This window comes from Galendromus occidentalis, unplaced genomic scaffold, assembly GCF_000255335.2.
Source record: "Galendromus occidentalis unplaced genomic scaffold, Mocc_1.1 scf7180000077530, whole genome shotgun sequence".
Lineage (NCBI taxonomy): Eukaryota > Metazoa > Arthropoda > Arachnida > Mesostigmata > Phytoseiidae > Galendromus > Galendromus occidentalis.
Window position 1 is genome coordinate 1452613 of NW_003805518.1, and position 26710 is coordinate 1479322.

At 51.0% G+C, this 26710-nt stretch overlaps 6 protein-coding genes across 7 annotated transcripts; 3 read left to right on the forward strand and 3 right to left on the reverse strand.

Annotated features, from left to right (window-relative positions):
* Positions 1–1125: 1125 nt before the first annotated feature.
* LOC100907768 (glycogen synthase kinase-3 beta-like) lies at positions 1126–2392 on the reverse strand. Its single transcript, XM_003748401.2, has 2 exons — positions 1908–2392; positions 1126–1789 (listed from the first exon to the last, which is right to left on the reverse strand). Exons 1-2 carry the CDS (start codon positions 2390–2392, stop codon positions 1126–1128), a joined length of 1149 nt encoding a protein of 382 aa, XP_003748449.2.
* Positions 2393–3136: 744 nt separating this feature from the next.
* Positions 3137–4951, reverse strand: LOC100906819 (Golgi apparatus membrane protein TVP23 homolog B). Its single transcript, XM_003748310.2, has 3 exons — positions 4823–4951; positions 4169–4391; positions 3137–4058 (listed from the first exon to the last, which is right to left on the reverse strand). Exons 1-3 carry the CDS (start codon positions 4841–4843, stop codon positions 3664–3666), a joined length of 639 nt encoding a protein of 212 aa, XP_003748358.1. The 5' UTR covers positions 4844–4951; the 3' UTR covers positions 3137–3663.
* Positions 4952–8637: 3686 nt separating this feature from the next.
* Adck1 (aarF domain containing kinase 1) lies at positions 8638–12055 on the forward strand. 2 transcript variants are annotated; one of them, XM_003748308.1, is made up of 4 exons: positions 8638–8748; positions 10001–10316; positions 10470–10663; positions 10771–12055. In XM_003748308.1, exons 2-4 carry the CDS (start codon positions 10040–10042, stop codon positions 11809–11811), a joined length of 1512 nt encoding a protein of 503 aa, XP_003748356.1. In that variant the 5' UTR covers positions 8638–8748; positions 10001–10039; the 3' UTR covers positions 11812–12055. The 2 variants fall into 2 exon arrangements, with proteins under 2 accessions (XP_003748356.1, XP_018496919.1); XM_018641403.1 differs by lacking the exon at positions 8638–8748 and having other exon boundaries at positions 9723–10316.
* LOC100907909 (ATP-dependent DNA/RNA helicase DHX36) lies at positions 12024–17742 on the reverse strand. The gene is made up of 17 exons (XM_003748402.2): positions 17533–17742; positions 17275–17401; positions 16593–16812; positions 16331–16407; positions 16099–16254; positions 15840–15983; positions 15597–15758; positions 15310–15483; positions 15004–15194; positions 14600–14867; positions 14392–14509; positions 14190–14288; positions 13844–14017; positions 13543–13692; positions 13269–13456; positions 12734–13010; positions 12024–12654 (listed from the first exon to the last, which is right to left on the reverse strand). Exons 1-17 carry the CDS (start codon positions 17600–17602, stop codon positions 12442–12444), a joined length of 2808 nt encoding a protein of 935 aa, XP_003748450.1. The 5' UTR covers positions 17603–17742; the 3' UTR covers positions 12024–12441.
* A 409-nt stretch (positions 17743–18151) lies between these two features.
* On the forward strand, positions 18152–19858 carry Tctp (translationally controlled tumor protein). The gene is made up of 2 exons (XM_003748309.1): positions 18152–18249; positions 19092–19858. The coding sequence occupies exons 1-2, from the start codon at positions 18222–18224 to the stop codon at positions 19586–19588; spliced, it is 525 nt and encodes a 174-aa protein (XP_003748357.1). The 5' UTR covers positions 18152–18221; the 3' UTR covers positions 19589–19858.
* Positions 19859–20526: 668 nt separating this feature from the next.
* Positions 20527–22707, forward strand: LOC100906963 (uncharacterized). The gene is made up of 4 exons (XM_018641411.1): positions 20527–20926; positions 21457–21634; positions 21728–21886; positions 21992–22707. The coding sequence occupies exons 1-4, from the start codon at positions 20738–20740 to the stop codon at positions 22375–22377; spliced, it is 912 nt and encodes a 303-aa protein (XP_018496927.1). The 5' UTR covers positions 20527–20737; the 3' UTR covers positions 22378–22707.
* The last annotated feature ends 4003 nt before the right edge of the window (positions 22708–26710 follow it).

Sequence of the window (26710 nt, forward strand, 5' to 3'; positions counted from 1 at the left end):
AATTCCTCAGTCGGAAACAGGAGGAGACGGGAGATGTTGACGCAAATCCAACGTGAAAGGAGCCGCCGATCCGGCTTCGACACGCCCGGTGCTGAGTCCAGCAACTACTATGTCGACTCGAGAGACATCGCAAATGTTGGAGCGATCGGGGAGTGCCGTCATAATTCCTGATATTACTCACCGCAACTTCTTCCTCGGAGGTTTTATCCGAAGTCGACATACGAGCCAGATTCGCTATCACTGAGCCAATCGGGGACCTTCAGCGATCCGGCGAGCTTGACGGGGGGGGGGGCTTTCCGATTCAGAGACTTCTGACGTGGAATCACTGCAGAGCATCAGATGACGGTTGTTGTATCGGCAGAGAACACTGCGATCGCGATGCTTGCCACCGCTCCCATGGATCACTCGACTTCCGCGATTACTGACGCACGTGCAAACGGAGTTCGTCGCACCCACGACGCCTTCAACTCGGTACCCGGCTCCCGCCTTCAACGATGTCACTATCTTGTACCAGGGGCGAGAACAGCGAGGAAGGTTCGAAATTCGGTTGCCAAAATGCGCGCGCTGTGTATCCGTTATGTAGCAAATCAACGGAACTCAGAGGAGATTCCCGCTTCTCCTCGCATCAGAATTAAGTTCCCGCGCTCCCCGCCACGTTGATGGAGTCCGCTCACCCGTTACGTTGTACTCAAGGTCTCAGTCACTCACTCAGTAGGAAAATCGCCGCGCAGTCCGAGAGCTCGGGGCTGCTCCGAATTCCCCTCTCGTCATCGTCTGTCTTGTGAAGACCGTTGCTCCACATGAGAATCTGACGAGGGCACGATCCCTGAGAGGGGAATGTCTCCTCCCCTCTCGGACCTGTACAGCTAACGGATGGATGGCTTACCCCCGGAATTCGTGGATTATGAGCGATTCCTATCGAGGAATTGGAGATCAGAGAGTGGAAGCGGAGCCATCGCCTTCAAATTCGAAGTCATGAACCTTAATAGGAGAGCATAGGAACTTGTAAAACAGAAGCCTGCCGAGCTCTTGTCAGCTGACAATACCGTAAGCGACAGCACATGATTTCGAGGGGTCTTATATTCCATTTGTCTCTCGTCGTGAGCGTCATTTCACAAAATTCAACTAGTTCATAGATTTCTTTCCTGTCTTTGCTTCCGTCTTGTTCAGCGATCTCCTCGATTTGTCTTCTTCGTCCGGTAACAGGAGTTGATTCAGAACTGGATTTTGTTCGAGTTCTCGAGCGGAGAAGTTGAACAGAGGAGGGGGCTTGCCACCTCCGGGCAACAGGAGCCCTGGCTTTCGTAGCTCGTCGAAGTAAGGTTCCGCTAGAGCGTCCCAACATCGAATTCGATTGTCTGGAGCATACTGGAGGAGCTTAGTGAGCAGACTAATCGATTGCGTGCATGAGCGTCTGAGGTGCTTCTTGAGGCATATCGGGTCTCGCTTCTTTATGTCTTTGGGGAAGTCAGGATGCAGCTTCTCCATTTGCTCAGGGTTGGGCGTGCCAAGTATTCTGATGATTTCCGCGAATTGGTCCAAACTCGATTCCCCTACGAATATCGGTCGCAGGTTGAACAATTCTGCGAACACACATCCGACGGCCCACGTGTCGACCGAACAGTTGTATAGCGTATTCCCCAGTATGAGTTCCGGTGCTCGATAGAAGCGGGAGCAGATGTAAGCGATGTTGGGTTCTCCCTCTACGAGTTTTTTCGCTGAGCCGAAGTCGCAGATTTTGAGTTGAGATGTCGCCTCGTTGATGAGCAGGTTCGGGGGCTTGATGTCCCTAGAGTTGGACGATTCGCATTCTTCTCTTCCTCATTTCATAAAGCGCAGATATACGTATGTATGCACGTATGTCTGATTGTTGGTGGACTCATTCCAATAGAACGAGCTCGACTTACCTGTGCGCGATGCCTTCGAGATGCAGGTAAGCCACTCCGCGCAGCAGCTGATAGAGATAGAGTCGAATGTGGATCAGGTTCATATCTTCATTCCTGTGACGGTACTGCATTAGCAGAGTCGACAAACACGTTGGGAACTGTTCCATTACGAGGTTGACGGTCATGTCCCGCTCGTAAGGGTCTCTATCGACGAAGTAATAGAACAATCGACAACAGTTCGGGTGATCCAGGGAGCGCATGATGGCAACCTCACGGTTCTTGTATCTGGGATCGTATTCGAGTTGCTTCATCGCGAAGTGATCGCCTCGAGGCGTAATTATCTCCTTCACAGTACCGAAAGTTCCTTGGCCAATATCTTCTGCGATGCGGAAACGAAACTTACATTTCGACATCTTTCTAGCTTTGTTTACAACCACAACATTCCAATATTGTCCATCGACGGTCTCGATTTCTCGTTCGACGGGGGTGAAATCGAACTCACTCATTTGAACTTCGTTGCCGCTGGAGTAATCTACGTGGAAATGCGCACCGAGCTCGGATGGAGAGACTCGCGGTCTGGCGAAGCTCTGCGGTAGGAGGAGCTCCATCATTTCTGTGGACTGACAAGGCCGAAAGGTGACATGGCGATAGCCTCATCTGGCGGTCCGATGTTTTCCGGGACTCGAACGTCTTTTCGTCCCCATGAATGTACTCCTTATTTTCGTCTCTTGAGAATCTTTGATGTCTCTCTTAATCAACTCTTAATCAACGGAAGGAGCGCAATCAATTTTCCAGCACTGAGCTCGCCCGGCATAAGCTCCGTCATGCACGCCTAGTGGCCCGAGTGGGGTAAATTCATTCGAAATTCGAGGAATCGTGGGCGACTTTGGACCGAGTGGAAATGACCAAGATGGCCTGGTAGGAGAATGCTTGACGACCTGACCCCGACCAAGTCCGGTGTCCAATGCTTGGCGAAGTTGGAGAGGTGGACTTCTCTTCACCTGGGATGAGCTACGGTCCAGATTCGCTGAGATTCGTAGGGTATTCCGATAGACTGTCTGGCGAAGGCCCCCTTCATCCTAGCTCGGGGAAAGCTCCAGCTCCCGGAGCCGGCACCATGGATCTGTAATGCCGCAGGGGGGACCGACGGTAGGCATTACGTCGACTTCACACTTCATCCCCCTGCCCATCACTACGATTCTAGGACCCTCTTCCCCCGTGGAGATAAGACAAACATCTATCGATAACATCCTCCACACCTTAAAATTTATTCTGGACGGAAAGTCTCAAAAATCAATATCTCCAGCACGGGCTCCTGCTGGACCCTCCACATTAGGGGTCCCTCGATTGGAGTCGAAGGGAAGAATTCGAACTCGCGCATGATCTGCGTCTCCTCGACAAGACCGCGAACGTCGCATGGTCTTCAGCCGCCTCGGGAGACGAAGTTTTCATGATTGTTCAATCGATTGACTAGTCTCACATGATGTCCAAACTATAACCATTCACAGACTGAACCTTACGCTCCGGAATGTCGCTTCACGCTCATGTGACTCAAGTGTACATAATATTGGGCTCCTCAGAGCCCTCGCGACGAGTTCCCATGGCACCGGAAAGCTCACTGCTAATGTCTCATTGTCCGGTAATTTCTGATGATGAGCAAGCAGCGGACCGCCCGGCTCTCTCATTCGGTATTCGCCCTATGAGTCTTAGCTTCTCCTCCACGGGATTCTGGGAACTCCATCGCTGGTTCCGAGAAAATATCTAAATTTATTCGTCGCTAATAGTTGACGCCCGCGTTCGGAAGGTTCTGGGCCGGTACGGTTCCCTGTTTCCGGAACATGTTCTTGACGACTTGCAAACTCAGCCACGATGTCGCTGTACCCGTGATGCTCTTATCAGCGCCCAGCTTGCAGCGTATGTACCCATAGGCGTTTGAAAACGTCAGGGTGATCGCCACAACGATTATCGTCAACCACGCAACATTAAAGGTAAAAAATGCAGTGAAGGCGAAGAAGGACCAGACGACCGGCATCGCCAGCAATGCCGTCCAGAATATTCCAGATTCCCCCTTGTCGATTGGCCGAGTGTCGGGAGCTTTCTCGAAAACCCATTGAGATTTTCCTGTCTCTGCGTCCACGTAGTTCCACCACCGAAGACCCACGAGGAAGCGACCTGGAGGAGGGAACGAAAGATGTCACCGGAGTTTGCTAGGAACACGGTCATGAAGCCCTGTGACTCATGAGAATTTTTTTACAAAGCACGGTTCTCTACCGTCAGCATACCCGTGATGTTCTTTGTCGTCCAGAAGTCAAGCGCGATCAAGAATAACAGGAGCACGAAGTTTGTAACGAAGGAGTCGTTGAAAAAGTTGCAAAACAAGTAGTAAAAAACACAAGCGAATTTGATGCCAACGTGAAGAAGCACGATGAAGGGATGGCGTTCAGCGGTCCGAATAATGAGACCTGGCTCTAGGTTGTTCAGCTCTTCATTTGAGAGGAGACTCGCCTGTGAAGATAAGACACAAATAAACTCACTGCTATGGTGTGCATGGATCCTGGTGACTTGGGGATATTGGCAGGCTTCCCCGTGAGAATGTAGGCACAGATCATATCGATGGGAAGAACTCGGAAAGGTTCGGGGTCCCACTGGGGGGTGTTGGATCCGGATCTGGGAAACGAGCACACGGAGCTTCTTCGGCGACGTTCCACGGTCTCCCGCCCCTCTGCCTTATACGCGGGCGACGCCCCGGACATTATGCAAATGTCCATGGATTTCGAGAAGAAATCCTCGGAATATTACGTGGATCACAGGAAAGATTTTTCCGGCTCGTTCCCGGTGTTCTACCCGTCGCTCGAGCGAAGCTGATGAGGGGTCTCGTTCCCCGAATCAAGGCGACGACCAACTTCCCATCTTAAAAATTGACAGAGTAAACTTACTGATGACTCCTCCGGACTCATGGTGGTGCAGACCCGTATAGGGGATCAACACCTGGACTCAACCGTGGATCAACTTCAGTGGAATCAGAAGTGTCAATATAGCAGGACAGAATGATGATGGTGATCTTTGCCCAGGTCCCCTTGAGACCGGGGCGTTCTCAGCGACGATTTCCATCAACGGACTTGCGGCTAGACTGCCGTATGTATTCTGGCGGAAGCCTCGGGCAAGATGCGACTGATTGTCGCCAGCTCTCCTTGCGGAGTCAGCCGACAAGTCTTGCAGCATGAAAATACTTTTTGGCCGCGCTCATCCTCATTCCTGCTCGGTTTCCGGCTCATTGGGCCCGGAGTGTAACGTGGAGCAGGGATTCGTTCACACGGAGCTCCAGGGTAGAATACATCTTTCTTCGAAGAAGCTTGCGGTGTTCATCGGGGGAAGGTAAGAACTTATCCGGACATAATAGAGGCTCTTCTCCGCAATCGGTGGACCTCAGGGACGAGCAAAAGATGGTTGATTGAGGTCGCCGAGTTTACGAGAACATCTCCCAGAGCTCAGACGTACAGGGCGGCCGGACCTCGGGCGAGGCTTCACCGCAACGGTCTCAGAGAGACTCATTGAAGATTAGAGCTCGAAAAATCAGGCATTCTGCCATGAATGTCTATGCCTGCCTTCTTCGACGTTTTTCGATCTACTATGCCCATTAAGTTCGGTACTGAAGCTGAATTCCGGGTTTTTCGGGGAAAGTTCGGGTCCACGAACGGAGACGGCTTTGATGTAAGGTCGCCGAATCCGAGCTTAAGCCGAGGAATACATCTTGCTTCCGATAAAATCTGATTGTCCACCTAGATTCAGAATATTTATTTCCTTCGATTTGAAAACGCTTCCATCAGAACGGCGGCATCGATTACAAACTCATGGGACTCCGAGCTCCCACGAAAATTTCTCTCAAAACGGCACTTACGAACGAATTGGTGCGGCGTTCCCCCTGCCTATCATACCTATCCCGGCTAAACTTCGGGGGCATATTCGAAGGATTTGCAGTGCCCTTTTGCGTGCCTTTTCCGCATATTCAGCGCCTGAACTTCGTAGCTCCCTCAATCAACGTTTCTTTTTCTTGGAAGTCGTCAGCACCAAGATTATGAGAGGGTGGATCAACATCGAGCTGCATCCGTGGTCAGGATGTGGAAGACGAAGAATCGTAACAAGCTCCCGTCTCTTTAAGGTACAGTCACCGGGTGAATGATGGGTGGACTTCATTTCCTCGGTCTGTGTCTGATGGAACTTGTCCGGTGGATCTCACCCGTTCCCAGATCACAATTTCCGATAAAAGCAGCGATAAGAGAGCGCAGATCCAGGCCGTGACCGCGTATGCCTCTGGCTCTCTCATTCGCTGAACCCCTCCTCTCGCAGCAGGAGATCATCCATGGTGAAGCATCCCCCTTTTTTGTGACGTGGATATGCTCACAGACCTTCTCATGATACGATGGCGACATCGGTTTCTGCAAAGCTTGCTCGAGCTCTCGGTCGGAAATTTGTCGCTCGATTCTCTGTTGCTGTTTTGATATAACACTGTTTTGATATGAAAAGGGAGAAGTTTCCGAGCTGATTTCATCCGATCGTCCGGCAATCCCTGCATCGCAGCGGCGACGTCGTCCTATATGTATACCGCTGTTTACGGTTTGCAAGAACAGGATCCATGTCCCTAATATGAGGAGAGTTTCTTCGCATCTGCCCTGGAGGTCGGTAGACACGGGGTAGACCAGGCAAAGAATCAAAAGGTACAGCACCGTGCTGAAATCCTTCCGCATGTACCATAGGATGATGCTAGCTGATGATGAGAGGGAAAGTATGGGCAGCAGGATATCTTCTCGAAGGAGCGGCTTGAGCATCTGCGGTATTGCGCAGCTACGGGGCACTCTGGCTTCTCCGACAAGCGATAGGTAGGATGTCAGTCGCGTCACCCTCCGGTGCGTCCGAGTCATCTGAGAATGAATTGCCCAGATCGATTTCGATAGAAATGCTCGATTCCAGAGGGTGCCGGAGCTCTACGTGGGAACCCCGGAATCGCGCTACTCGGGTCATCGGCAGCAGCTCGATTCTTTGGAGGTCGAGGCTCCGCTTTCCTTTTCGATCGATCCCCCGTCTCTGAGCTGATACTTCTTATCCCGCTCAAGAAGAGTCAAGTCGAGAAAATTTCTGTATCGATGCTTTGTCGCGCCGAAGGAAGCTTGTATGCGATATCAATATGTTCGATTATCCCAGAGGGCGTGGATTGACCCCACCTGATCGGACGACGCCAACCTCTGGCTCGCAACAGCTCGTCGCCCTCTAGCGACCCTCACGACGATGACCCTCGTCAGTAAGACGAGTTTATCCAATGGGACAGGAAAGTTCAGGAACAAATCCATGATGCGGTACTCGAAGGAGAATGAAGGCCACTAATCCCCAAAAGACCCAAGTTGTAGCGATGGCTCCTGTCTTTGGTACAGAAACTTCGAGGAAAATTGCAATTCCGGCGATGTCGACGCAGTAGAAATCGGTACCGAATGAGAACTTGAGATGGCTGAGGAGGAGTTCATTCATGGAAATCACTTCGCGATCGCAGTTAAGGCTGAAGAGTACGGGCGGCTATGAGAAGTTACCAGATGAAAGAATTTTTCCGACTTTCTTCTGAACGCATCTCTGGAATTCATTCTCGAGCGTCGAATTCATTCGGAGTGAACAAAGAACGACGTACCCATGTGCGAGAGTCAGAACTCTCGAGGATCTCATAGCGAAGGGATGCAGGATCTCCGTCGAGGAATCCAGACCGGAATTCAAATATCCATTGCCCATATTCATCGACCAAGCGAATTGAATCATCTATCTTTTCATTCCTGGGGAGAAAATCAGGAACATCCTAGCAGGATGTTGTGATGTAGATAAGGACTCGTGTCATTATTCGAATCGATTCGAAGGCGATTGACTCTTTTTCCCAGTCGTGACACGTGATACGTGACGAACTGTGAAGTTTGGTCGATCTAGGGAGAATTAGTTATCCTACCATCAATTTATCAGGGTGAGATGATACTAGTGATTGCATCTTTCGACATCCATTCATCAGGAATGAGGCGCAGATTCTCCACCATCAACGCTTCAATGCAGGTGCCTCGGAGGCCGGTGATTTGTTATGCATAGGCTTCGCAAGAGACCGCCGATTTTCCTGAGAGCTGAGAGCCGCGGGTATTGACTGTAGTTCCTCACAGACGCCCTCTGTCAAGCTGGAACCGCAAATCATTGACTCACTAAAAAACCCAGGACTCAGCCTAAGCCGCATCTTCTGCGGTATCCCGCATGGGATTCCTCCCTGGGCTTGTTCGCAGCGCGACCGTTGCCGACGGAGCCGAGGCACAAAATGACGAAAATTCCCCGAAGCGCAATCAAATGAATACAGTCTTGATTTGGAATGAGCACAAAGACTCGGCGATCAGAAAAGAGCGATGGTCTCTAGCCCGAAAAATCTCAATGCTCAATGCTTCCTTAAAAGTAAGATGACGCTCTGCTGACCCAGACTCCGAGTGAGACACTGTAGCCTGTAACCCCGGGCCCAGCCGTGAATGTCGGTAGTGCACTGTCCACAGTGAGCCCTCCTCCAAGAGCTCAGGAGACCTGGAAAGCTGGCCTTGGCGATTGGAAACAGGTTCAATCAGCGCTTCTGAGCCTATCCTACCACCGAGGCCGAAGGCCGGCGGAGTTCCGCTGCCGTGAGATCTTCGTGACGTGGCTGTGAGGAAATGGAACGAGACAGGTGGGAGCTACTGCTATGTCGGTAAACATACGGCGGTGGCACCACCGATGAACGACCTCAGCGGCTTCATTGAACACTCCGGAAATGTCCAGAGCTCAGGACCCTGCGGATGATCGATGACAAATCGCACCGAAATCGGTGAGTGCTGTGTATGCAGTCATCGTCGAGCTATCAGGGAGAAGAAAGTCCCGCCAGATGTGAGCCCTCTTAAGTGAAAATGCAGACGTTCCTCGATGGTACGGCGAATGGGTGCCATCCAGCTGTCGGGTGATAGCCCCTCGAATTCGAGACTCAATATTCGTCCATGAGCTTTTGTCCCCACCCTCCAGTGGCAGAGCATGGTCTTTCTCATGGCGGATCCGAAATTATCTCGGGCCTCCCTGACAAGTTCAGTTGTTAGTAGTCGTTTCCTGACCACTTCCTCCTCGATCTAAAAGTCGCGGAGCATCCAGTTCCTCGAGATGCCGCTATCGGAGATTCCGATGTACGGCTGGTCAGAGCGGTTCGCGAATCATGAGCATATTGGTTCGGACTGCGTCATCGTGGTCACTCGCGCGAAGTCGCGGCCCTAAATTGCGCTGCCGGTAAGTTCGCTCGGGAGCCCGGAATGGTTTCTCCATGGGGAGCCCGTGGCTGGCGTCCATCCGGAAGAAATTATGTATCGAATCCCCCGGCTTGGGTGCTGCTGAGAGATGTCTCGACTACGCCGGGAGGGAGTCCGGATAGAGAAAAATCGGTGGAGCGTGGGGGAATATCAGCCTTATCCATGGCGGATGAGGAGAACGAAATGCCGCTCACATCTAACGCGCCGCATTTTCCCGAGTCTCGAAGATCTTCCCTGGACCCCGCTCCTTGCACTATGCTTGTCTCAGATAAATCGCCGACCGCAAGTCCGACGAGCTATGGCATCAGATGCCCCTTGCAGCGCAAGGATAGAGATCGCTGACAATGATTGAGAGCAATGATCAGACGCTGCGATCCCGCGCAAGAAACGCTCGGAAGATTATTTTTCCGACTGTTTTCAATCGCTTGGATGACGAGGAAACAATTTCTGGGAGATGCTCCCACACGGATCCTCATAGTGTTTATCAACGCCGCTCCTTATGCGTGTTGAATCGTGCCTCTGAAGCTCATTCTCTTGTGAGTTATGAAGCCTGCTCCGAGTATTGTGAGAAAGTTTGCTTATCGTGGTGGGGAGATCCGTGCAGAAATGGGGGCGTGCCGGGTTGTATGATGAACTAGGGATGCATTTGCGCATTCTCCCGAATTTATACACACCGCTCATGCCTCCACATCAGCTCCGATCGAGAGGATTCCACCGGATCAGAGACGGAGCTCCATATCGAGTGAGATTGTGCTGGTTATCGAGCTGACTGAACCATTTTCGCAGGTGACACAGAAACCGCTGTCAGAAGCCTCGAACTCCGCGATGCTGAGACGAGCCACGAAACTAGCGTGCCTCGGAGCGGCTGCCGGAGGAACCTACCTGTCTTTCCAGCACAATGATCTTAAGCATTTGGCGGTGTGTAGGGTCTCTCGATCGATGTTCACGGTCGGGGGCATCGTTGCCGACTACAAAACGTCTCTATCGAGGGTAGAAGAGACGGCTCCGAACTACTCTGAAATTCGACATGGATTCCATCAGAGGAGTGCAGAGCGACTCTTGAAGCTTTGTTGTGAGAATGGTGGTTGTTATATCAAAGTCGGTGAGTACCAATCATCCGAACGAATCCCTGGGATGATTCATCTTCCAATGACTGCCAATAGAACTCATCGATCATCATGATCGACTCATTCGATTTGATTATTACTACATAGTCGATATGGGACTCGGAATAATGTTCCCAATATCCGGACAGGTCAACACGTTGCAGCGTTGGAATTCTTGCTGCCTGAGGAGTACATCACTACTCTGAAAGTACTTCACGCAAACGCACCTCAGTCCTCATTAGAGTCTGTGAAGAGAGTTCTCTCAGAAGAGTTGGGTCGTCCCTATGAGGAAGTATTCGATGACTTTGACGAAAAGCCGATTGGTTGCGCCTCCTTGGCTCAAGTAAGGAACACGATATGCTCGGATGTCCGATGAGCGGATTAGATCGAGTTTTTCGAATACTCTACCTGGATATAATGATCTGACTCTCTGCTGAATTTTGATTCCAGGTGCACAAGGCCAAGTTGCGAAATGGAGATACCGTAGCCGTCAAAGTGCAGCACAACAATGTTTATAGAAATTCGTTCACCGACATGACGGTTATGGAGGGATTGGGTCGACTCGTAGATAAACTATTCCCCGAGTTTTCTCTGCTGTGGTTGGTGGACGAGACGAAGATCAATCTACCGAAAGAACTCGATTTTGTGAATGAGGCCAACAACTGCGACAAGGTTAGAGGCCTTCTGAAGTCATTGCCATGGGTTCGTGTCCCGAGGATACGACGCGACTTGACCACGAAACGAGTTCTCGTCATGGACTACGAAGATGGCGGTTTTGTAAACGATAAAGAGTACCTGATCCGCAACAAAATCTCTCCTATAACAGTCGCGCAGCGTTTAGGGAAACTCTACTCGGAGATGATTTTCGTTAACGGATTCGTTCACTGTGATCCTCATCCCGGCAACATACTTGTTGACAGTCAGGGTGACTTGATTCTCCTCGACCACGGTCTCTATTCTCAGCTTTCTGATAGGTTCCGACTGCAGTACACCAACATGTGGTTGGCTCTCATTCGACGAGACATACCGGCAGTTGAGCGGATTGCGGTCGAGATGGAAGTCCCGGCTTACCTCACGAAAATTCTCGCAAGCATTCTCACTGGACGTCGTTGGAAGTCAATCGAGGTCGGTGAAATCGCGAAGAGTAACACGGACGCCGAAGCAAAAGAGATCAAGGCCTGGGCTTCGGAACACGTGGATCTCATTAATGCTGTCCTTCAGAAGGTTCCTCGAGAGATGCTGCTGCTTTTCAAAACAAATGACCTGATCAGGGGTATTGAGAGCTCATTGGGTGTCAGTCGGATGGCAAAGTCTTTTGTAACCATGTCTCAATGCTGTGTGAGAGCCGTTTATGGAGAGAAGCTCAAGAACTCTGGTCGGGTGTCCCGGGTGACCCTGAATTTTGCCAAATGGCTATCACTCCTCAAAATCTCGGTCCAGCAATGGTTCTTGTGGATGACGGTCGTCGTCTCCGACAGGTTCCGATTGTAGGGTCGACGTGCAGCCGGTTCAAGCTCATTCGGAGCCCGAGATATATATTTATAACTTGCGTAGGTTCTCAGTGTGGCCTAGATCGCTCCCAGCTGATTTCACCCAGATCGAAGCCCTTTCATGTTGATGAATCAGTTGGTTGTAAGGTCAGTGATCGGATCTTTATTTGTGATCTAGCAGGTATTTTTGTATGACACGAATTAGCGGGTGATTTCTTATCTAATAAATTACCCGGTACAAAATTCATCGAGACGTGTTCTATGCTCCATCTAACCTGAGCGAGGGTCATCGCGGGGACTCCGATCTTGGATATTTGACCGAACGAAGAACGATTCCAACGAACTCATAGATATAAATATATTATATGAATATTTATAGGTATTCGTGATGAAGTCGGAGAGTCACGAGTCGTTCCAAAATGAGCTACGAGTCTCCGTAGAGACATCACCGGGATTTCCAGAGATTTTTGGCTAGACCGAAATCGGCGCTTCTCAAAATAGCGCTCCCACAACCCGCACCCGAGATCGATGATAATAATTATCATCGATAGATTCTACGGCATGCTAGAGCGTCTCATCGAAGACGAGAATCAACAAGAACAAAATAGAATGGGATAGTTTAACTTCGGCTTTACCAATCCTCATCATCATCATCGTCGGATGTCCGATAGAACTCCTCCTGCTCTGAGTCCGACCGGGGGGTGACTTTCTGTCGGAGCGGGACGACCTTACACCACTCCTGGTCGAACGCGCGATTCAATAGGTCGATAAGGTCCCGGTGGATATCACTGTGCTTGTGACGGAGGAAGCAATCCAGTACATGATCGAAAGCCGCTCGTAAGCGCTGGAATTGTTGTTATACGTCATAATTGGCGCGCGATCTGGACAGCGAGTATCTCCACGACATTACCGCAGGGACTCACCTTGATGAGTCGCGCAGCTTCCGGCTCACTGTGTATTCTCATCCAGTTGTTAACCGTGAAAAGCTTGTCCGCGATGTCATATTCGCACTCAGCAGCGAAGATCAGCAGCGATAGGGGATGCACGGCCGTGGCATCGAAGAGTGCTACTCCGTTGTCGCCGCGTTGTTTGAGAAAGTAAGCGAAAAAGAGAGTATTGGATTCCGTTTCTCTGGATAAAACACTCTTCGAATGGAAACAGATCCTGCTCTCAGATTTTGAGAAGAGCGTCCTGGCCAACCTGCAACATTCGAATCGTGTCTGAGTTGCTCCATGTGCTGCATCTATCCTGGATATCAGATATCAGACATTATTGGCTAGGTATCCGGATATTCTCATCGATCTATCGTTTGTATGCCAACAGAACGGCATGCCAATCTATTCTTCGATCCCCTCATCAGGCGATGGCCCGGCAGAGCATGCTATTCTTTTGGAACAGGCCGCTCTATTGGAATGTATACTTAGAACATATTTCCGATAGCATCTCCTCTATTCTCACCGGACAGATCCACCGGTAGGATATCTGCATTTTGAATTCGTGGCCGGGCATCGCGCCATTGCGATGCCGGGATAGAGTCCTCCGCATATGACAGCCCTCAGTGTCTCGAGGCTGAAGTTCGGATGCGCCCCCGACAGCTTCTGTTCCTTGAGGTGTTGTTTGTACTGCTTGCGTAAGTTCTTGAGCATCTGAATACGAGAGATAGATTGGTACATTCAGGATCAGCACTGGTTGTGGGGAGACTTGATGAACAGTAATAATCGATGGTTCTCACTCTCATGGTCAGGAAGGAGAGGAATTTATCCCTATAGTGTGCTTCTCCACGATCGAGGGCGTACTGGATCGCATTGGCGACCATCACGTGGTCGGATCGGGAACCGTCTGCGAACTTGGATCGGACGGCATCCACGTTCTGTCTTTTGCCCTGTTTCGATTCGATAGGGTGTCAGCATCGATGTTGTAATGAACTTTCCTGGCGCTCGCCTGCGAGCTTCATGATGCTCGCTCCATCGAATGAATAAAGATTAATAAAGAGGTCCCGAATAGTCTTCGAGGCGTAGCCCGAGTTTACTGACCAGGGGTGTCACGAAGGGTTCCTTGAAGTCGAGTGCGGCGCAGATCGACGTCACAGCATCTTCGCAACCGAAAAGCTTCCCGAGTAAGAGCATTTTTCCGAGTCGAGGCTCTGTCGGTAGACTTGCCAGATATTTACCTAACGCAGTCACTTTCGAATGCTTATCGAGAGCTTTCTGAAAAAAAAATCCTGAGGATCCCCCACTTCGATCCAATGGCCGCTACAGTCTGGACTCTTCGTATACGTAGTTTCTTTCACTATCACGAAAACTTGACCCAGAGCATCGCCCCAGATCCGAATTCGGCCAGGAGAATCAATCTGTAGTCGGAGTAGCGACGTAGACTCACTAATTGAATGAGAAACTGCTTGGAGTTTGCTATTGCCTCGCTTGAGGGTGGGCTTATACACTGTGGCAGGAACTCTTCGGGCTCCCCCAGCTCCAGCTCCTGTAAGGCATGAGAATTCAACTTGGGCTTCACCCAATATTCAGGCTGTACGAGATATCTTGAGGATTTATATCGCTCCGGTCTCGAGTCGTTTAAAACGAACCTTAACGTAGAGAATGAGATTTTCGAGAGACGAACGGACCATCTCTGGCTGTTGGTACTGTTCCATGTTCTCGTAATCCATTTTCGTGTACAGTTTGTAGCATTCGCCTGCCCGGACTCTGGAAAGGAGACTCGCATCCTTTTCCGCCCTCATTCGCATCCACGACCTTTGAAGACCACGCGAGGACTCGTTTCATTCCGGAACTCACCTGCCCGCTCGGCCGAGGCGCTGGCGCGCATTTGCTTTCGAGATCCACTGCTCGCTAAGGCAGTTAAGATTGTCTTTGCCAACGTCGATGGTCTTGATTTTTGTCTTGCCAGAATCGACGACGAACACCACGTCTTCTATGGTAACGCTGGTCTCGGATATAATCGTGGAGACGATTATTTTCCGCACACCTTCCGGAGGAACGTCGAAAACCCGCCTCTGATCTTCTGTCGGGAGCATAGAGTGCAGAGGAAGGATGATGGGGTTGCCTGCGAGCGGGGACAGGGCTCGTTTTTACTAATCTTATCGGTCACTGTTGTGGAGAAAGATATAGTCCGACGAAAAGAAAGTTCCCGCCCCCATCTAGGGCGGCGGGGCCGGAAACTTTTTCCGGAGATCGCTCACCTCGATTAATGGCTGGACATTCCGATAGTTTTCTGCATACCTCGGATATGCCCTCCCAACCAGGCATGAACACGAGGATCGCACCATCACCCTTGGTTGCGCATATGTGCTGAACGCAAGCAACCACCAAAGAACAGTCCACTTTTGCCGCGCTTATTTTGGACAGGGCGAATACTTGCGGTTCCTTATATCTGAGGAAGGATTCGAATTGGCGCCTGAGGGAGCTACGAAATCTGTCTTCCTAGCGTGATGAGTGCTGAGCACCACCTAGATTCTCTATCGTGAATTCCCGATCCAGGTTGTTACCCGTATTTTCTTAGACGATCCGCGCGCTCAGTCCTCTCTCGGAGGGCTTTCTTGTCCAAATACGACGGTGGAGGATGATAGGGCAGCGTTTCGAGAAATTCTTCTAAGAATCGCTCCTGAATCGGGAACAGTTTCCCGTCCACGGAAACACTTCGGCAAGCTTCCCCGAAATACCTTGGGGTGGAGAGAAAACTATCTGTACACGACGGCTCTGAGCATAGGGAGATATGATTGTGCGACCTATATCTCGAGACCTCATTGGTCTCAGGAGGGTCCGGCCTGCATACCCAACGAATGTGGAGCTATCCAATGTTGCCGACATGCAAATCACTTTGAGATCGGGACGCTTAGGCAGAATATTTTGACGAAGCACAGCCAGCAGGAGATCGGAGTCGATGCTCCTTTCGTGGACTTCATCGACGATCAGGTGAGTTATGTTCCCGAGCAGTCTACGGAAATGGTATCATCATATTAGACGTTGCGCGATGGGGACATCGGGTCTCCGAGCGAGTGGGGCTCAGATAACTCACGGGTCCGATTGCAGGAATTGCAGAATGATCCCGGTGGTGCAGAAAAGTATTTTACCGGAGCTCCCCCGAGGCTCCTTGGACTCGAGTCGGATTTTGTATCCGACGCTGTTTTCGCCGATGAGCTCACCTCTCTCTTCAGCAACCCTGAGGATAGAATCGCGGATCATGTAATAATCGCTCAGATATCTGAAGACGATAACCATCTGGAAAACGAATTTCCCCGACGACGGATGAATTCTGCGATCCTATGGGAGCTCACCGCTCAGCGACAGAAATGGCCGAAATTCGTCTAGGTTGAGTACAAGCGATGAAGCAGCTCTTCCGCGTCTCATCTTCGAGGAATTGATCCAGAATGAATTGAGGCACTTGGGTGGTTTTGCCGCTCCCGGTCTCGCCGGATATAATCGTCACTTGACTGCGAATAGGGATGAATAGCATGTTTTCTCTCAATACGCGCTTCTGATAATTATTAAAAGGGGTCGAATAATTACTTCTCGCTTATTGTTCGCAGTACTTCGGCTCGGGCCTTGAAGACTGGGAGCTTCACTCTCGAAGCTTTTATGTAGTCCTGAAGGAAGAAGGATTCCTCAGCCCCGAGAATGGAACGCGATCCACAAACTCTGTGTGAATCCTACCCCCCGAAGAGAAGCCTAATCTTTCCCCGCCTCCCGGCCTTTATCATCGCCCCCGGTCTTGCATACCCAATCATCGTCCAGCACATCTGCAGTCCAGAGGAATCGAGTATCCACTCACCGGTACTACTGGTAGTTTGCGCGGTCCGTTCGATAGGGATCCGCAAACGAGCCATCTCGATGATGGCCTTCCAGGAGCCTGCTTCCGTTGCTGCATCTCGGCCTCGAGACATCCCAAACAAGGGTCGAAAAGTCTCGCGAGACTGTCATCGAACGAAACTGAGTTCAGGTACACAAATTCCCTTTTTTGGCGATTTCGCCTGTGGAGATCGTTCCCTGATCTGAAATCCCGAGTTCCACTTGAGGGCTCCGTGTAAAGATCTTTGAAACATTAAACCCGTCCTTCTATCATTCTGCTCCACACTCCGCGGAAACCATGATCGCGATGCCTCGCGATATTTTTCATACAATGCTCGCGGTGATCGGGGCACAAGAAGCGCCGACGGAAATGCGATTTGACGCCCCTGTCCGGAAGGGGCAGTCATTTCCAGTATCCTTCGGTACTCGGGATCCCTCCCACGGTTGAGGTCGGGAGCTGTTCGTCGTTCAGGAGCGATATCATCCGACCATTCCGCGAAAGGCGATGGCTAGCGTAGACCCATGGTTATTATGAAACGCTGAGATCGCACGAGTGGTGCACACGGCAGGCGTGATACTCTTTGAATTAATTTGACGGACAAGTCGTCCCGGGTGAATTTCTCTTATACATCGAAATATGGGGCGATTACGGTGATATAGCTTACTTGTCGCGTTGCGCGTACCAAAGCCCGATCTCGCGACCCTTGAGATGTTTCGGGTGCTTGAGATCGGATGTCCCCTCATGTCGGGTCTGATCCCCACCGGCATGTCCATCGGAGCCCACGGACACTCCTTGAAAAAAATATTCGCTTCTGCTACTGTATCGTGAACGAAGCCCCGTAAGGCGCGATTCTCCGGATCTCGATACGAGCTTCCGGGCTCTCGAGTTGGTCTCTCGAGCGGATGATAGATTTGATACCAACCTCGTGGTCTACGCCACGGAAGCCTCGCAGACATCCCCGCAGTCACCGCTGGGGCTGATCTGCGGATCATGTACTTCAAATACGAATGTGGGGTTCTGACGGGATCATGCAGTGCCCGATCAAAAGTACAACCGGTCCGCAGGTAGAGCTCAACGGGGAAGCCGGACCCGGATCCTCAACGGATTCAAGCTTCTTCTATGCGAAAACTTCAACGCGTCACCACATCGAACATACTCTTCGTGTCAATAGACGCATCCCCGGAAGAAACAGATTTGCAGAATCGAACGCGATATCACAGCTGAGAAGAGAAGAACGGGAGCCTTTTCAAAAATGCGCGCCCCTACAGAGCTGCCGGCAGCCGGGGCGTCCCCGGACCCCGAGTCTTTTTCACCGTCGATGTGGGTCGACTCTGATCGCCCCGTCGTGATTCCGAGCCTGCTCATGGGGCCGGGAGCGCACCCCGTTCGCGACCTTAGCCTCGCTCGAGGGATCCGAGCTGACCTCTCAAGTGCGAACTCCGCGGTCGAAATCGGTCGGAGCGATTCATAATTGGCGCCCTCGAAAAGTTCCTCTCCACAATCGAAACCAACAAAAAGGCGGCCTTCCCCTGACCAGTAGTCTTTCTTTTCCGGCTGTCAGCTGTTGAAGACGTTTGTCTAAGCGGTAGTGCATCAAAAAAATTAGACAAAATGCTCATCTACAAGGATATCATCTCCAGTGAGTAGTATGATATAGCTCCTAGTTGCGGATCTCACGAGGCTTCGCGGGTATATCCCGACTCAGTGACTCTACGACTCGAATTCTGGTGAAGCTTCGGTTCCCACGTGGCACGCCGGTTTTGGTGACGATTTGGACCGGTATCGGGCTGGAAATTCGAATTCTCGGAGCTGCTTCTCACGTTCGAGACGATTTCCATCAGAGCTCCGAATCGCTCAGGGTCATTGCCACTCACGTGAGCGACGTTTCTCCCGTTCTGCCGGGGCGGCATCCCGACTTGGGCTTCGGAGGCAGCTACTCGTCGCTGAAAATCCGGGAGCGTCCCGGATTTCGCTGCCGATGCGTCTCAGTGAGCTCTTCTTGGTGCGACCAGATTTAAATCGAATCCAGGGTCACGTCACCCCTTATCGAACACATGGCCGTCAAGATCTCCACGTCCTCTTTTGGAAAGGGCGGACAAACTGGCGATCACACGTGCTGCTGCCGCGCCACCAGTCCATCGCACCGAGAGGTTATGGGACAGCCGGCGACAGAGGCGCCTGACTCATCGTTTGGTTCGGAAGACCTTTCCGAGCGACGGAGTTTCGTGTTCCAAAAATGGGCGTCGATGAATTTCTATCCTCCGGAGTTCCTCGATCTTCGAAAAGGACCGGGGACTGTTCCCCCCTCATTTGTCGGCCAACCTCTTTATCGAATTTCGTGCGAGCTTTTTTTTGACGCGAACACCGAAAATGCTATCTTCGTGGGTCGATCTCTCTCTGGGGATGTCCGAACCTATCCGAGCCCGTCACAAATGCACGTCTTTCGCCAGCGATTTTTCTAACCAGACTCCCCCTCCACAGACGATGAGATGTTCACCGATACGACGAAGGTCACTCTTGTGGAAAACTCCGTCTATGAGGTCCTCTGCAAGCACGTCGTGCGAAGAGAAGGTGAAATCGTCCTCGCTGGATCGAATCCGTCCGCCGAGGAGGCCGATGAAGGTGCAGATGACAGTTGCCAAGCCGGTCTCGACGTTGTCCTCAACCAGCGTCTCCAGGAAACGTCGTTCGACAAGGCAGGCTACAAGACCTACCTGAAGACGTATACCAAGGCCCTCCAAGAGAAGTGGAAGGAGCTGGAGTACTCCGACGAAAAGATCGCTGAGCTCAAGAGCTCTTGCATGGCTGGTGTCAAATTCATGCTGAGCAAGATGGACAAGGACAGCCAATATTTCCTCGGCGAGTCCATGAACCCCGACGGTATGGTTGCTGTTCTGAACTACCGCGACGGAGAAGATGGAAACGAAGAGGCAATCATGATGTTCCTCAAGGCTGGACTCGAGGAGGAGAAATGTTAAGGCTGATGAACTTCGCTAGTTCCGATTGGATCAATTAGGGACAGGTTTACGGGGACTATGATTCGGCCTCAATTCGGTCGTGTAAATTATGGGTTTAAGCTGCGTTGAGTAATGTTCCGAACCGACGTCGTCGCACTCCGCCACCGTTAAACATTCAACAGTTGATGAAGAGCCAAAGTTGGAAGAAGGTCCTTGGAGGGAAGCAGCTTCTCAGCGGGGAAAAAGTTACGGAAATCCTCTCAGAATAAATTGTTGGACTTTACTCAAAAATCTTCATGCATCCTTCATTCGAAAAAGTTTGCCAGAAAGCGAAATTATCGTGAAGCTAGCTGACTGCTGATTGAAAGTCCGGTGGATCTGTACGAGTTTCTAGGAGTTGCTCCGAATTTCGGTGACTTCGACTGACCGAGCGTCGACGGGTTCCATGGAGGTCCCCTCACCTGGAGCATGAAAGATCTAGGTCGTGATATATCAGTTTCGATGGCGGATTCACACGAGCAGAAGAGAGGGATGTACGCAGATGGATCATTCGATCGGACTCGGGATCCGAATGAAAGAGCATTGAGGATATGTTTTCGGATGGGAAATTGGAGCAGGCGGCTCGTCTTGAGAGAAGGTTAATTTCATCGAGATTTTTACAGCAAAGAAGCTTAGAGATACGAACTCTCAGCTTCCCCTTACGAGGGGGATCCTAATTTCGACTATTCCTCAGCTCTCTGCGCACGCTCGTTCGTCATTATGCTGCTGGAGACGCACCTCCTGAGACTGAGACCGATTGTGGCCTGAGGGGGAGGCTCGAGTTCGTGCTTCTCCCACACATTTACGGGAAACGAAGCTTCGGAATGTAAGGCCTCAGCTCTTGGATGACGACACCTCGTAAATCCTCACGTCTCACGCTCGATGTCTGAACAACGCAACGTGCAGCAGAATGCTTTCCGGGCGTGGATTGGATACCACAATCGCTCCAAGTTCCCCTGAGGTCAGCATCGTCATCCTGGGGAGTTTCCTCAATTTCATCGCTAGAACTATCTACGGTCGTGCTCACGCGGGGAGTCGCCCAAGCGGAGCTTCCATTAGCGACTCCAAGCACTCCCCGATTTCTGAATCACCACCAAGGATCGACTGAAGTTGGAGTAAAACTAGGGTCCGATGCCTTCAACGTGGAGACAAGGCACTCCCGCGGGCTGTCGCGACGTGATTCTGCTCAGGCTGCCGTTCGATAAACACCCCACCGGCGGAGTGGAATTTGGACGATGTGGTGACACCTTCGTCTCCAACATTGCGGAGCATACGTCAGCCGTTCCCAGCGATATTCATGTCGGCGACTTCGTCGAAGAGGTCAGTAGGAACAAGTCTCTCCTTGTAATAGAATCATGTAATCCCGAAAGCGAGATCCTTGGCCTTATTCCCAGGTCTTTAAATTGGTCGCGGGGAAAAATCGCCGAAATTGCGGCAGAATCTCGGTGAGGTTCAGTAGAATCTCGGAACAGCGCTTAAATCGCTCTAAACCTCAGGAAGACTCGATATTTGCTCGAACTTTGCGTGACGGGCTGCTCCTCTGAGCTACCGTGCTCTGCGAGCTTTTCCCTAGTAGCGGATCCTAATTCTACTCCTTTTCAAATCCGGGACCAAACCGGAGAGCTAGCTGTGACCTCTACGAGCCTCGTAGAGTTCCCATGCTCAAATTCAATTCTATGATGAAAATACGTTTCTTGTGCTTTTCTGAGGGGAATAAGATAAATGAATTATGGCTTGTGAGGACGACGCAACTGCTGGAAACTGACGATACGGCCCTGCCTACAAGGAATCTCTGACACTATGGAGAGATGTTTTTCCCCTCGTCTCTAAATCAAAATCATCATGATCAGGTGGCCGGAGTCCGTTGCCGGGATGTTCCGCTCGCGGAGCTGGAGCACCTGATGAGGGATTCACTCGCCGGTCGCGACGGTCAAGTGCGGCTGAAACTCAGGTCGGATCGTAGGATCGTGATCCCCCGTTCTGTGGACGAACAGAAAAACTGTTTGAGAGCAAGATCGCGATTGTTCAGTACGCATCGATGGATTACGAAATGAGAGGGCTTGATCCAATGCGGTTATAATTTCGTCGGGCATTCATGCGCTTTGCATATACCGTCCCCAGAATCGAGGAAAGCGATGCGGTCGATGAGCAAGATGACTCCGATGGAACCTTCTGGGCATGGAATAGAGATCAAGCTTAGGCTTGAAGACGATGTTATTATCCCAACCCCTGACAGGCGAACAGAAATCAAGAAATGCAACCTTGATATGCGACCAGAACGTAAGTAATCGATCGGTGAGAGAGTACGCTTCTCGACACAGGATTATTTTTGGGAAAGTATTCGGTCACAAGAGAGTGGGTGACATCCTCCTCGTCATTCCACAGCAAGGAGAGACAGTCGCCCACCTTCTCCGCCTCGCAAGGACGGGGCGACAAACACCGAGTTCACTGCCAGCTACGTCTTCAGAGCTGAAGAATTCAAAGCTCTCCTGAAGTCGCAGAAAAAAAGAGACACTCGACAAGAAGGAATATTTGCCAAACAGGTTCAGGCATTCAACAGAATGGGAATTAGTGACGACTGGAAACGTCATCGGAATTGGAGAAATAAGGGACATGGAAAAGCAACGAAGCATCTCAAAGCATCGGAATCCGATCGGGGGGAGTCGAAAGGATTCTATTCTCCTCCTCATGAGACTTGTCTGAAGTCCGCTCTCAGCTGCCTCGAGCGCGCGCTCAATCCGAGCGGGGATTCGGAAAGAAATTCGAAGTGATTGGGCTCGGATAGATTCCCCACGAGCTTGTCACTTGATTCTCCAGGGAACATTCTCGATCCGAATAGATCGAAGTACTTTAAGCACGCCTCCTATCTGATTCTTGGATGAGCGGGCGCAATGCCTCGCCTCCTGGGAGGTTCCGCCAGGATAAGGGCAGATTAGAGCTTGGCTTGGAAATTCGAGGAATGCTTCGACACGTTGAGGGGAAGCTTACGAAGCTTCAATTATTGGGGTCTTGCGCGTGACTGTACCGTCCTGCTTCCATCGCATGGAGATTCACGATTAGCCGATCTCGGACATTGGGATCAATAAAGACGTCGTTACACTTTAGAGTAGTGTAATCGAGTTGCGCCGGTTATTATGGGGAGGCTCGCGTTCTGTCCTGGGTTTGGAGGTACTGAGAAATACTTGAAAGTTCGGATGCTTAGTTGTGATCATATCACTGTACTCAAAGCGGAGTCCCCAGGGACGATTGATACGATATACCTAGGTAGAGGGATCGATATGCGCTACGCCGTTCCGGGAAGGGGGAACTATCGCACGGTGCTACCGGGGTAAAATATCGCCCGCGCCCCTAGCACGGATCGTCTGATTATGAAACTCGAGGCAGAAGTGCTCGCTCGAGGAGTTTCCGCATAAACTGCTAGGCATTGACAGAGCGTATTCATAGTACATGTTCAGCGCGACGAATCTGAACTTACAGTGGAAAGAGACGTTTTCCCTCCGAACGGGTACTCTTCCCCGATCCGACGCGGATATCAATGTGTATCAGCGATGACGGCTCAGCGGGACGAATTTCAACTTCAAGGGGCAAGAGAGCTATTTCCCCAGGTTCTGAGAACATCAACCGTGTCCGGAGCCTATACCGATCATCCATTGAGAGACAATTTTTCGAAATTTCATGCGGCCTGGCGCAATTCTCCCGGGAATCAGTGGGGTCCCTCCTCATGCCGATCGGCTCAATCAATTCGAGATAATCTCTGATGTCCCTGTCGAGAGAATCGATCCAGAAATCAACCGCATAATCCATCGAAAAATGGAGAACTCGGAACCTTGATCGAGGCGCACCAGACACCGGAAAGTGCCGGTTCCCAGGCGGAGGTCCCCGGCGCTCTTCAGGAAGTATGCACAGTTTCCGACATTTCCAGCTATACATATTGTGGACGCGGTTCGAGAGCGGACCTCACTCAATGATTCATTGAGTGACTGAACATTCTCGGCATGACTCTGACAATAATTCCTTATCACTCGGCTTCGGCTATTCGCAGTAATTTTTAGCCGGGGCTTATCATTCCTTGTGTCGTCGAGTCCAATCAAAGCGACGAATTTCCGGCATGGCATTTCTCATGGAGTAGCTGTCTGCGTTGCGGGAGTCGGAGCCCGCTGCTTCCACAGCCATTCATTCACATTGAGCGATGGATACTCGAAAAATCGGCTTGATCATCTGATATCAGAACTTGCGTCACTAGACGGCAATCGTCACCCACGGGAGCGCATCCGGAGCGGATTGAATGCATCCCTTAGAGCGGGTCCCCAGACTACAGAGACCTCATCGCGTCGAAAATTTAAATGTACTCGATTCGGTCTGAAGATCAATTCCTTCCTTCTGGCTAGGTGCCATAAGATCTGAAGGTCGGGGATCTCTCACTACCTCATTGGATCAATACTCTCCGCAACGGCGATGCTGACGGTCAGAATGACGTAGAACTCTTTAGCCAGGGCTCGAGAGCCTATGAAACGCACCTTGTGGAACACTAGCGAGCGCTTCGTTTATGAATGACGCTGAAAGAGCCGGCAGAGGTGAATAAAAATAGAGCTCGCATGGCGTTACAGCTGCGGGAAAGACCCGATGACGACGGCGACGTGGCTTCGCTGTGAACTGAGAGCTTGTATTCAAAATCCCGTGGAAATCATCTCCTGCCTGAACCTCGCAGGGAATACACCAAATCGCCGGCTCTTCAGGAAAGAGGAATCGACTCCCCCCCAGAGCTCGGGGCAGCTTTATTTTGGCGGTAGATACGCCGTTTTTTCCGCCTCCTCGGACGCGGAACGGTTTTGTTCGCTCACGATTATTGACAGCCTCAGGTAGATTCCCATTCTGAGAATCTCCTACGCTCGAAGCCTGCTGAAAACAGATACGGGCTAAATCTGTTCTGGAATGGAATTCTTGACGATGAAACCGGTAAGCTGGAATCAAGTGCACAAGAAATCTTCAGAATGAGGGTCACCTATCGGGTACCTGAGTCGACCATAGGGCGGGACCTTCAAACTTCTGTGGTCGAAGAGTCAGGGTAGAGATCCGGATTCGACGATGCCGTTGATCAGATGCGGCCGGATTGTGAGGTGAGAGTAAACTTCCTGCTTTTCTGTGTATGGCGAATTCGAGCACTTCAGATACGCTGTCTTCGTCAGCGCCTGCCCGTCTTGGCTCGTACCGGCTCGCACGACATCCGGATGTAGAATATCCGTTGCGCTCGCCGTGGTTTCACCGACGTACGCGGTGCAGGAATGACAGTAGTGAGTTTTCTGAGGTCTTTCCGGATCATTGGCGAAGACTCATCGCTGCATAGATACTTTGATGACCTTTTGCGAGATACTCCTCATGAGCTAATATTGTTTTCCCGCAAGAGTCTCTCCACTGACGTCAGCCGCATGGCACCATGTTCTCCGTTCGACGACTAGGGGACTACGTAAATTCCGTCAGAACCGAGAGGAGCAGATACGGGCTCGTTGTCGACTTGTCGTCATGTCACCGCAAAAGACCCAGCTCGAGTTTCTGTCGATGCGATTCCGGTATCCAACGTAACCGTAACATGCCCCCCCCCTCCGGCGGCAGGAGTCGCGCGTCAGGAATCCAGTTCAATCCGCTTTAGGAACGACCGAGAGACTTTCACGATGGGATGATTCCCGGAAGAAAGTCTCCTCTGCAGCCCTTGCCCTATAGTACAGGAGTAGAACACATTTCGATCCCAAGGTGGGGTTTCCCATGGAGATCAATCTCGGGTGTGTATCGGATGTTTCGATTCCCTTTCGACTCCGAGCTCGTAACAATTCAACAGATCGAGATATCGGATCGTCGAGTCTCAGTTTCCCATCCAATGGGAATCAACTTCGACCGTAATCGTGATCACTCTCCATGCGACTTGACCGCGATATGACATAGACGCAGACGGACAAGTCGAACGAGTTTTTAGGGAATCTCCCCGATCGCGACTCGGATGATCCGAGAGCCTTGCAATCACCCTGACGCTCGAAAATGTCCTAATAATACTCTTTTCACCAAGTGTGACAGTGAGTGCCCTAGGGCGACGCGATGATTCAGCGCACCGCTATCATCAAGGGACGTAGAGACTCCCATTTGAGCGACCACGGAAAACAGTGTCTCGTTTCAGCTTGATACCTAACGTTCACTGGAACTCCCCGCGAGATATTCCGGGCATTCTCGGATCGACGATGCATGTCGAGCGGTAAATGCATGTTCAGAGTAATTCCGTCAGGTCTATACAATAATTTCAGTCGTGACCTCGCGGTCCAAAGCTTGATCTGCCGAAATCATCTGCGGTAGCAGTCAAAAAGATGCGAGTGAGAAGTTCGGCAGATGATGACAGCTTGGTGCCGCTGGGTGCTTCATGCTTCAATCTGTGGCTGGGCGTTTGCGTGTTTACTCGCGCACGATCGGCACACCATATTTCTAAATATTTAGGAGTCTCGTCCGACACTCGCCGTTTCCGTCTACTGATTATTGGCCCCAGAATCGCACGCGGGTGGATCGAGATATCTCTCGTGGAGGAGTTGATAGGACCAGAGATCTCCTTCTGGCTATCCTATCATTGTCGAGAGGCCTAAGACAAATAGTTTCTCGGAGCCTTGTCGTTTATCTTCTCCCGTCGGGGCTGCCGCTAGTCAGTGAATCTAAACAGGAAAAATAACAGGCTTACCATCATCGACCGGCTTTCGCCGTCGTCGCGGGGCGGAGCTCGAACGAATTCGATGTCTCGACAATGATCACGGTGACAGCACTTTAGCGTCTCGATTCGTCGCTTGCCATGAATTACTGCTCCCAAGTGTTACTAAATCGTGTAGTTCACTGTAGATTTCCGAACTCTTATCATTGTCGTAAAGTGCTCTTCGAATGGATCCGTTGAGAAGGCTCTCAACAGACGACGATGTCTACTCGTTTCCTAATACTGGAATCATTCGTGAAGCTCTTCTCGTAAGCATCGATCAGTGGAAATCCGCATTCAATCCTCTGATCTGATCGGGGAGATGCCTCGCTGCGTGGAACTAGTCAGTTTGGCCGGAATCGAAAATATTGAAGAAGGAAATTGTG

Excerpts from the sequence above, each read along its gene's own strand:
- LOC100906963 (XM_018641411.1), top strand. The coding sequence starts at position 20,738 with ATGCCTTCAACGTGGAGACAAGGCACTCCCGCGGGCTGTCGCGACGTG. Across the intron at positions 20,927-21,456 it reads TCGGCGACTTCGTCGAAGAG|GTGGCCGGAGTCCGTTGCCG; the intron begins GTCAGTAGGAAC and ends CATCATGATCAG. Across the intron at positions 21,635-21,727 it reads AGCAAGATCGCGATTGTTCA|AATCGAGGAAAGCGATGCGG; the intron begins GTACGCATCGAT and ends TACCGTCCCCAG.
- LOC100907909 (XM_003748402.2), bottom strand. The coding sequence starts at position 17,602 with ATGATCCGCAGATCAGCCCCAGCGGTGACTGCGGGGATGTCTGCGAGG. Across the intron at positions 15,195-15,309 it reads GATCGTCTAAGAAAATACGG|ATATAAGGAACCGCAAGTAT; the intron begins GTAACAACCTGG and ends ATCCTTCCTCAG. Across the intron at positions 14,018-14,189 it reads AGCAGTTTCTCATTCAATTA|AAAGCTCTCGATAAGCATTC; the intron begins GTGAGTCTACGT and ends TTTTTTTTTCAG.
- LOC100906819 (XM_003748310.2), bottom strand. The coding sequence starts at position 4,843 with ATGAGTCCGGAGGAGTCATCA. Across the intron at positions 4,392-4,822 it reads TGAGTCCGGAGGAGTCATCA|GCGAGTCTCCTCTCAAATGA; the intron begins GTAAGTTTACTC and ends TTATCTTCACAG. Across the intron at positions 4,059-4,168 it reads GACGACAAAGAACATCACGG|GTCGCTTCCTCGTGGGTCTT; the intron begins GTATGCTGACGG and ends TCCCTCCTCCAG.
- Tctp (XM_003748309.1), top strand. The coding sequence starts at position 18,222 with ATGCTCATCTACAAGGATATCATCTCCA. Across the intron at positions 18,250-19,091 it reads CTACAAGGATATCATCTCCA|ACGATGAGATGTTCACCGAT; the intron begins GTGAGTAGTATG and ends CCCCCTCCACAG.
- LOC100907768 (XM_003748401.2), bottom strand. The coding sequence starts at position 2,392 with ATGAGTGAGTTCGATTTCACCCCCGTCGAACGAGAAATCGAGACCGTC. Across the intron at positions 1,790-1,907 it reads CTCGAAGGCATCGCGCACAG|GGACATCAAGCCCCCGAACC; the intron begins GTAAGTCGAGCT and ends GTCCAACTCTAG.
- Adck1 (XM_003748308.1), top strand. The coding sequence starts at position 10,040 with ATGCTGAGACGAGCCACGAAACTAGCGTGCCTCGGAGCGGCTGCCGGA. Across the intron at positions 10,317-10,469 it reads TGGTTGTTATATCAAAGTCG|GTCAACACGTTGCAGCGTTG; the intron begins GTGAGTACCAAT and ends ATATCCGGACAG. Across the intron at positions 10,664-10,770 it reads GTTGCGCCTCCTTGGCTCAA|GTGCACAAGGCCAAGTTGCG; the intron begins GTAAGGAACACG and ends TTTTGATTCCAG.